At 52.3% G+C, this 9,988-nt stretch overlaps 2 protein-coding genes across 2 annotated transcripts in view; one reads left to right on the top strand and one right to left on the bottom strand.

Moving 5' to 3' along the window:
- Nucleotides 1–6,455, top strand: part of CIB4 (calcium and integrin binding family member 4) — a 44,408-nt gene extending 37,953 nt beyond the window's left edge. The window contains exons 5-7 of the mRNA XM_006910302.1: nt 3,850–3,959; nt 4,752–4,840; nt 6,378–6,455. Coding sequence (XP_006910364.1) covers nt 3,850–3,959; nt 4,752–4,840; nt 6,378–6,408 — 230 coding nt within the window. The 3' untranslated portion in view covers nt 6,409–6,455. The remainder of the gene's footprint in view (nt 1–3,849; nt 3,960–4,751; nt 4,841–6,377) is intronic.
- Nucleotides 6,456–8,370: 1,915 nt separating this feature from the next.
- Nucleotides 8,371–9,988, bottom strand: part of CUNH2orf70 (chromosome unknown C2orf70 homolog) — a 14,416-nt gene continuing 12,798 nt past the window's right edge. The window contains exon 4 of the mRNA XM_006910301.1: nt 8,371–8,515. Coding sequence (XP_006910363.1) covers nt 8,371–8,515 — 145 coding nt within the window. The remainder of the gene's footprint in view (nt 8,516–9,988) is intronic.

Below are 9,988 nucleotides of genomic sequence, written 5' to 3'. Positions count from 1 at the left end.
GGTGAACATGATGTCATCCTGAACAAGGGCTGCAGTTCTATTAACAGGAAGGAAGGAGTGAATGGCTATTGGACAAGAATCTGGCAGGGCCAGGCACACCTACCTGGGAGGTACTTCCTGGGGTCTGCTTTGAGGGACACGCCTAGCCTCCAACTGATCGATTCCCCGCTCTCGGCCCTCTGAGGAGATTTTCTACTTGTCACAGACCAACATCCCAGCACTGCCTTCCTGCTCCCATCCGCACAGCTTCCACCGGATGTGAATGACCCGCAGGCAGGTGCCAGGACACCAAAGGCAGACCTTCCACACCTTCCCAAGGTCTGACGCAGTAACAAGGGATGTTAGTGGGGAGGCCAGGGAGGCGACCTCAGTTCTCATGGGAAAAAGTAGTGAAAGCGTGCCCTGCCTCACTCCATCAAATGGGCTAAATTTTGTGAAAGTACTTTGTAAATTGCAATGACAGAGAGGTTGGGATGGTGATGATAAGAATGTTTTGGGGGGACCCTGACCCCATCAGCTCTCTAATCTCCCTTGTCGTTGGGAAATAGCAAGAGGAAAGCCCTCCACTCCCTAGAATGGCCCAAGGCTGCAGGTCCTGAGACTGCTGAGGCCCCATGGGCTGGCCGGTGGCCCAGAGCTCCCAGCCCCCAGCCCTTTCCCAGGCTGCTCTGCCCTTGCACCCCCAAGGAGGAGAACTGTCCAAGATTACATTTTACTCCAGCAAATGATTCTGCTTCCAGATGGCTTAGGACCAAAGCCATGTCACTTTGTTGCAGTCTCTGCATATGGGAGCTGGGCCAGCAGGACGCCTGGGGACACTGGCGAGGTCTCTGGGAGAGGCTGCAGAGCTTTCCACCAGCAGTGCAATGTCACTGAGGCTGCCCACTGCCTCCAGTCTCAGCTCCGGTCCCTCCAGCCCCCTCCACCTGCTCTCAGTCATTACCCGTGGTGCGTGGTAGCAGAGCTGCGCGGGGAGAGACTGGATGAACATCTTGGGCCTTAACCTCTGGTGTCTGGGGCTGATAAACACTCAGCCAGGGGAGAGCCACCCGCTTGAGGAGGGAGGTGGTTAATTTCACCTTACACACCCATATCCTGCCCTGGGGAACAGAGACAAAAGGCTCGGCTCTATTATTGTAGAGCTTGTGGCATCAGCAAACTCTCTTCTCCACTCTGGGCCCAATATAGCTCTAGCTCTCCTTCTTCAAAGCAGAATATTGCATAGTGTCTGAAGTTTGCAATTTTTTTGTATTTAACAATCATCAAGTGATAGAGAATTGAGCCTCTACCATACCTAATAAGCTTCTTCTATATTCCGACACCAGCTGACGTCCACCTATTTTCTTATTTAACCTTCACACTGACTTTGTGGAGGTTCTGCTATTACTCATTTTACGGATGAGGAAACTGAGGCTCAGACAATGAATTAGGATTAAATTTGGTGGCAAATGACAAGAACCCCTAAGTGGCTTATGCAAGACAGCTCCCAAGACTGCTGGCAGCTACATGCATTTTCTCTAGCATGGAGAGAGAATTCCAGAGGCAGTTGCCCACAGCGGTTGTGCGATGTTAAGGACTCGGGTCCCTCCTATTTTGTTGCTTTATCCTCCATTCTCAAGGTCACCTCATTGTCACAAGGGCTACACCTTGCCTTTAAAGACATTCTCAGAAGTTGCCTGCTCCTCCTCTGCATCTCATTGGCCAGAACTCAGTCACATGGCCACATCCAGCCGCAGAAGAAGCTGGGAAATGTAGTGCTTGTTGTAGATGGTCATATGCTCAGCTAAAAATTGGGTACTTGTTTACAATAAAAGTGGTTATGAGTGGTTAAGAGCATGAGTACCCATAGAGGCAGACTGCCTGGGTTTAGCCTTGTTTCCATCACTTATCGGTGTGTGACCTTGGGTAGTTCATTCATTCGCTTACTCAACAAATATTCATTGGGCATCTATTCTATTCTAGGCACTGCTCTAGGAGCTGGGGATATATTAGTGACCCGAAAGATAAAACTTTCTGCCTTGTGGGATGGACATGCTGGTGGAGGGAAGTAAACGAGCTCATATGTGAAACATGTAGTGTGTTAGGTAACATTCAGTGCTGGGTGACAGTGTTCCAGGGAGGGGAACCACAGTACGGAGGCCCTGAGGCAGGAGCGAGCCTGGGCTGACGGCGGAACGGCAAGGACGCAGAGCGAGAGCTGGGCAGCCCTTGCCGGCCACTGTCAGGGCCTAGGCTTTCCTCTGGCTGAGACGGAAGCTTTGAGAAGAGATGCTGAGGGAGGAATGAAGAAAGATGAACAGGGTCACTGGCCGCTGAGTCGAGGATAGACCGAAGGGGCCAGAGCGGGAGTAGAGAAGCTGGTTTGGGGGCTGCTACAGTGATGGTCGTTGATAGCGGCTGCAGCAGGAGGGAGGCGGTGAGCTTGGGGAGAAGTCATCAGGGTGGGTTTACTGTCCCTTGAAGGTGGAGCTGGGAAGATTTGCTGACCCAGTGAGCTTCGGGGAGTGAGGGAAAGATGACTCCAAATTTATTGGCAGAGAGACTGGAAAGGCGGAGTTACCCACTTGCCAAGGGCCCAGCCATGGGTGCAGCAGGTGTGGGGCCAAGGCGAGGTGGGGCATAGGAAAAGTTTGGTTTGATCAAGTTGAATTTGAAGGACCTATGAGACCATATGAAGAAGGCAGGAAAGCAGGTGGATATATGCATCTGGCGTTCACAGTGAAGCCCAGGCTGGGAGTATAAATTTGAGGACATTTAAAGGCAAGAGGTTGCAATGAGATTAAGGAAATATGGTTATTTAATCTCTGTGTGCCTCAGTTTCTTCATCTGTGTTATAGGGATTAAATGCAGTGAAATATAAAGCGCTTAGACCATGGCCTGGTACATCTGTGTTCGGGCGTCCTAGGGAGGGTTGCCTATTCTGGCATTTAAGGCCCTTCGAAGATTGAACCACCTTCCAGAATTAACCTCTGACCTTCTCCCAAGCCTCTAGTCCCCTCACTCAGGACTGATCACCCCAGTGCTGCTCCTTCTCTGCCACTGGCCCTAGAAACCCTGGCACCTCTTCCAATCACCATCTCTGCAGGCTCTTTAGTGCTTCTCTGATGCCTCCGCCCTCAGGAAGTCTCCCTCGCTTGCACCCCAACCAGACATGAACTTGCCCATCTGAAAATCCCTGGAGTCCTTGGGGTGCCTGTTCCTCTCTTCCTGGAGCCAAGCTGCTTGGGTGCCAGACAGTCTCCCCTTCACCTGCAGCCCGGGAGCTCCCTGTGGGCAGGAACTAGGCTGGCACATCTCTGTACCTGCAGGATGACCAGAGCAGGTTCTTGCACCTAGGTCCTCAAGCTCCAAATCCAGCTGTCCTTCTGCTCTTCCATGCTGACCTGCTCCTAGCCACCTAAAGACCTACTGACGTTTCCATAATTCTGTTGTTGACACAGAGCTCGGGGACCGGCCTAGCTGGGTCTGAATCCCCACCTTTCCACTTACTGACAGTGTGGACAACCATATTACCTCTGTGCCTCAGTTTCCCTTTAGAAAAGTGAGACTAATAAAAGGTTGATTGTGAAGATACGGTGACTTAAAACAAGGGGAAATTCTCAGGACAGATTTGAACTGGGAGTACACATTCAATCAATGCTGCTGCTTGTTATTGTTGTTGTCAATCACGTTATTAAGCGCCACCCTCGTCGGCAGCCTGCCCTGCTGCCCTAGCTCCCCGCTCCTCAGGCCTGCCCAGGTCTCACCGAGTGCCAGGTTCTAAGCCCACCTGGGACAGCTGGGTTCTACAGGGCATCCCAGAAGCTGACAGGAATCTGTGGGGTCCTGGCTGGTGCCTCTTCTTTGCAGATTTTAATGAGAATGGCTTCATTGACGAGGAGGACCTGCAGAGGATTGTCCTCCGACTGCTCAACAGCGATGACGTGTCCGAGGACCTGCTGACCGACCTCACGAGCCACGTGTGTGCCTGGGCCCGTTCGGGCTGGGGTGGGCCGAGCCGTCGCCCAAACACCCGGATGGCAGGCAGGGCGAGGTGCCCTGAGGGATGGGCACATGGCCGGAAGCAACTATGTCCCACCTGTCTGTCTTTCCTCCAGATCATGACTTGCTTCCATGACTCCCTTTCAGGGTTCCCACAGCAGTGTGCCCAAGCCACCCACCAAGTCCCTCCCACCCACACTGCAGGCAGGTGGCCCAACAGCAGCTTGGCATCAGATGGACATGTCACAACGTCTCCTTTCCCACATTATCCCAGCACAACACAATGGCCAGATGTCTTGGAGGGACAGTCCAAAGTGTCACAGGACACGAAAACAGCCTTGTGAACCCAGCAGGGCATCGATCCATTTGTTCTAAGACCATGAAAATCTTCAAGGGTTTCTGGTCTGGATGGGAACTAGAAGCAAAGCTAAAACCATGGGGAGTCATCGCTGCCTCCTCAACCTGACTGGGCCCCACAGTCCAAGGAGACTCTTCCCAAAGTGAGACTGGCCCACAAGGCCCAGACCTCAGCGCACATGACCTCATCTCTCTGCACCTCGATGTCCTCGTCTGGGGTGGGAGTGGCAGTGGGAGGAGATCGCCTGCCCCGCGGGGGGCTGGGGGGTCACTGGTATGTGTGCTAAGCGCCTGGCAGACAGCCTGGCCTATGGTAGCACTCGGCGTGTGGTACTTCTCCCCATCCCGAGCCCCCACCTCCCTTTCTCACACCCAACGCCTCGCTGTTCTGTTGGTTCTGCACTCCTGGCCAGGTCCTGAACGAGTTAGATCTGGACAATGACAACATGCTGTCTTTCTCCGAGTTCGAACATGCGATGGCCAAGGCTCCAGACTTCATGAGGTAAGGTGGTCTGGAGTGGGGGTGGGTGGGATATGGGATATTCCCAGCATAGTAGGGGGCAGGAAGGGCTCCCCAGTCTCCGCTTGGCCAATGGGGCACATCGGTCTTCCCAAAGGGGTCCCGTGAGTTTCCAGGGCGCTTTGCAGATTCTTTCAGAATCAGCAAAACTGGAGCTTCTGAGAAATGAGGTAACCTAGAAAGAAGCCAGGAGTAGGGTTTTGAAAGGCCAGAGCAGGATTGCATTCCAGGCTTTGCAAGCAATGTGGGTGGTCCAAACTTCAGGTGCTGCCCCTCTCCAGCCAGCATACCTGTGCTGCTCCCAATGCCCAGGCCTGGGGAGTTGCCTTTGCCTCCGCTAGTCCTCTCCCCTCCCCCGACAGCCTCCAGGGGTTATTAGGAGATGCAGATTTATTTGCCTGGGGGATGAGAGGTGTGAAGATGCTGGTGGTGGAGCCCAGAGAACTCAATCCTTTCCAAACCTCGTTTCGGGCAGAAAGAGGCCTTAATGATCTTATCTGGTCCAAATATCCTTGAGATGATGGGCACCTCCATGTTCCTCTGATGTGTTTAACAGTCTCATTTGGAGCCTTCCAGTTATGGGGTTGCCCCACGCCTAGGGGCAGCCCATGTCACGATCCATCACCCCTGTGGTGATGAGCTGGCATTTTTTGTATGTGTCTGCTACTCCTGGGACCTAGTCTCAGGAGTGGTCTCATAGTCTATGCAGTTTTGATGGCAATTCAAAGAATGCCATTCAAAATGATTTAACAAACCAGTCAAAAAAGAACAAAGGCACCTAGACCTCAGAGAGCACTGGGTCGGGAACCCGGGATAGCTCAGGGCCCAGAGTCTCTGCCTCTCTCCTCAGCAGCTCCGTACTTAGCTCTGTGTGCAAACCAGCAATCTCTGCTTTGTCAGACACGGGGCCATATGTGGCCGCCCCACAGTGGTCAAGCTTCCTTCTTCTTGGCTCTGAATGACCCTCAGTCAGGGACTCCTGAGTAATGTCCTTCAGCTCTGACTTCAGATTTTCAGAGAGAGAATCTGATTGGCCCAGCCTGGGTCAGGTGTCTACCCGCCTTTCAAACACCTGGATGAGAGAGAGGGTTCTCCACTCCAGCAAGGCCGCCAGGGGGCCGTGGCTGAGGCAGATTCTCTGTAACAGGGTCCACACCTGGGACCACTCCAACCAAGGGTAATTCCTCTTCTTCCGCAATAGCCCAGCACACAATCGAGGCCAGAATCCTGTCCTCCTTGACTTTTTCTCTGCGTTTCTCATATTTCTCTTCATGAGTTCCGGCACCACACGGTTCTACTACCCTTTACGTTCCAATGATGCTAAAAGTTGCTTAAAGAAGGCTTTGGGTTGGCTTGGGAGAGGTGCAAATTGGCCATTACTCCGAGAAAGGGACACGAGAGGCGGATGAGGAGTCAATGAGAGGTGGGCGAGGGAGGGAGCCTCTAGGACTACAGCGAACTCGGAAGTCAGGGCGCTTTAGACTTGCAGGCTCAGGGGGGCTCATGGACTTTCTTTCAGCTCCTTTCGAATTCACTTCTGGGGATGTTGATGTGGCCACCAATACTTGACCTGGCGACCTCATGGGGACCACTGGAACTTGGAATCCAATCCCATCCAGGCACCAGAGGACGGTGATTAGAAGTATGACTTTATCTTTGTCCTCCCTCACTTCTAGAATATTGTTTATTCAATAAAGCAAAAGAAAAGCCTCTTCTTTGCCCCATCGGTTCATCATATTTTGAATGCAGGGTCATATAGAAGCATTTTTTAAATTGAGAACTGCTCATTCCAGGGCTTAAGTTTGCCGATGACATCAAGCAAGCTGGAATGGCCAGTCTTTTCAAGAGCAGGGTTCAAATCCCAAACCACATCACAGCAGGGATCAAGCCAAAGGGATGAGGTTCCCCAGGAAAATATATGTTCTTCCCTTCCTTCACTGGGGCCTGCACCCCCGCCCCCAGCCCCTCTCCAGCATCTCCCAGTGCAGCTTGTACAGAAGGGTGTTTGTAGCGGTCATTCCATTTGGCGCCTGGCTTCCTAGCCCTAGACATTTTTGTCCCCACTTAGCACCACCAGGCCCTCGGGATGTGACAGTATATGACCGGCAATCAGAGTTTATTTGCTTGGTTGTTTGGTTAAGCCCTGGAATGAATTTGGCCCCCATAGGGACCCTTACAGGTCCAGCTGGTCAGATACTCGGGGACATAGGAGAAGCCCCTTATGGAGGTCTCTGAGAACTGTCAGATGCCTATGTGATGGGCACATGGTTTTTCTTACTTACATTGTCCTGGGGGGAGGGGCCTAAATGCTGGCTCACAGGGGAAAGGTTGTTTCATCCTCATGTGTACTTGAACCTACAGTGGTCCCCCTGCTTTTAGCGGGTAATAAAGGTCCTGTTGCTGGATGGAGTCCCTTGATCAAACCCGGGAGGCACTGGATGCTGGAGAATTCCTGTGGTGTAGGTGTACACCTGGCCTAGGGTCCCCATGCCTAAGCTATAACGAAAGTGGTGTTGTTGATAAAGACATTGTGGATAAAAATCCTGTTCATGGAGGAGCTGTCCCCAGCATCCTGTCCCCTGTTCCAGTGTGAAGAAGCATCAGCCTGGTGAGAACAGATGCTCCAGACCTGGCCCTTGCAGGCCACCTCAGGCATGTGACCTCGAAAACCATTCCCAGTGGCCACTTCTGGCCTAGAGTCTCCTGAAACATAGATTTTCCTTGAAGAGTGGCTTAGTCCTGGGTCACTGCCTCCTGCCCCCTTCTAGAAACAGTTCCAAGGGAAAATGCCAAACCAGCTTGTCCACGTCGGTCTGGGCAGAATGCAGGAAGGGACACTTCTTCCAGACAGCACAGGGTCCTTCAGGGTCCCCAGGGCTGTGTCATCCCTCGGTTGGTGGCCCCACAGTTTCTACATGGACCACAAGCAAGATGTGCAGTAGAAAAACCAAGGCTTAGGAGTCAGGAAGACCTGGATTCAAATCCTAACTGTGTGAGCTTAAGCGACTTTCTCAACGGCTGTGAGCCTTGGTGTCTTCATCAACAGCACCACTTCTGTTATAGCTTCGTGTCTGGACTGAATAATGCTGAGCCAGAGCACAAATGGGAATTCCTTTGCATATGACATGCAGCGCAATTGTTCTGGGGTCACTTTGCCCTCATTCTCAGATGCAGGATAATAGGGCTTCCTCAATTATACCAGCGGAAGCAGATGGAAGGTTATCTCTGTACCTGGGCAACCTGCCACCAAGACTCAGGAGCCCTACAGTCCTCCCTTCTAGCTCTGCCACCTTGGGGGAGGTGGGTGAGCCAAATGAGTCGCTGGACACTGCTTTTTCTTGGCTCGAACCCCTTGGGCTGAGCTTTCCACAGCCCTTAAGACACAGTATGGTGCTACCCTCAGGGGTAGTCCTGATGTAGCCGAATGCTCTTCGGGCTCAGAGGAGAGGAGCATGGGATAGTCATGGCTACAGATTTTATTCCAAAGAGCCAACGTGGTCAGGGCCATGGTGTCACGCTCTGAACTCAAAGTAGGAGTCTCTCTTCTGCCGCTCCTGTGGGGAGACCCTCTTCCCTGATGGGAACGTCTGGTAGGTCTTCAGGTTCTCAGGGGATACTCTTAAAAGGTGCCATTTATCCTTCGGGCTCAGAGGAGGCCTGAGGGTGAGGATGGAGCCAGTGTTATACACGGTGCCAGGAAAGGAGGGTGGAAATTGACCAACCACAGCCCCACCTGCCCGTGTCCCAGCCATGCTGACACTGACCCTGCTGGCTGCTCGTCATCTTAACACCTATTAAGTCACCCTGCAGTTGACATAAGAATAACTTGTATTTGCACAATAGTACAGTGGTTAAGAGCAAGGACGTGAGGGTCAGACAGACCTGGAATAGTTTCTGGCCCACCTCCTGTTAGAAGTGCACACATGTAAAATGCACTAATGGTGGGACCTCCCTCTTCGCTTTGTTCTGAGGAATAAATTAGGTAATGCATATGAAGCACTTAACAATAATGCTGGACAAGGAGCAAACTCTCAACGAATGTTATGAGAAACAATGATGGTGATGATGGTGACGGCAATGAAACTCAGGGAAGGGCGGGGACTTGCCCCAGGCCACAGAAGCAATCAACTTTCTCCCAACCACCTGGTTGACTGTCCCTCTGTGTGAAGCCAGCAGCAGCAGCAAAGGCTGCCAGGCAGTTTGGAGAAGCAATGGAGCCAGGGCGTCCCAGGCTCCATGCAGCTGTGGGAAGTACAGGTCCTGCCCAGAGCAGTAGTCTCGAGATCTGTTCCCAGAAAAGGTCCTACACTGTCTCCGGGTTCAGATGGACTCAGAGTCCCCTCAGGGAGTGGAGATGGCCAACTCAGAGTCCTAGAGTTGACATCGGGAGACCTGGGTTCCTCCAGGATCTACCTCCCACCAAACTTGCCACCCAGTACCAGTTCCCGAGGGCATCGCTAAACTTCGGTTTTCTTGTTTATAAATTGGGCTCATCTATCTTGCAGAAAGGAACCTATAGAGGCAATTAAATCCATTTCTTTAAAAACCGTTAAACTCTATGGAAAAGGTTACTGCTTTATCAATAATGACGACGGCGAGGCTCAGGGTTCCTGAGGCTAGTAAGGGTTCAGCCTGGAGTTGGAAACCCAAGATCTGTGCACTGACCTACGGGTTCCCCCTCACCCACATGGAACTTTGATGGCATAGACTTCCAATCTCCTTGCCTGGATGTCAGGAAGGGGAACAAGGAAATCATGTGCCCAGATTATCTCTCAGGGCAGAGCCGACCTTCCCTGGGAAAAGAAGTTCTCCCAGGTAAAAGCAGCAAGGTGCAGGCATTGAGAAATTTTCATATTTTGTTAGGCGGACAGGTGGATATTTCCAAGTCCCTAAGAGAACATTTGCCAGTCTGGACAGGGTTGGGGAGATGGATTCCCTGCTCTGTGTAGTGCCCTCTGCGTCCGCCAGAGGGCAGCAACTTCTTGCTGCTCAGAGCAGCTGCGCTTGCGTTTGGACCAGCGTAGCTGCAAGGCTGCCATTGCAGGGGAAGAAGCCTACAGATTCAGGGAGGCTAGCAAGGCTTACGGGTTTGCTCCCAAACTCCCAGTGCATCTGGCCAGGAAAACGCTC

Source organism: Pteropus alecto, unplaced genomic scaffold (assembly GCF_000325575.1).
Source record: "Pteropus alecto unplaced genomic scaffold, ASM32557v1 scaffold61, whole genome shotgun sequence".
In the NCBI taxonomy this organism is placed as follows: Eukaryota; Metazoa; Chordata; class Mammalia; order Chiroptera; family Pteropodidae; genus Pteropus; species Pteropus alecto.
This window is presented reverse-complemented; position numbering and strand designations above follow the sequence as displayed.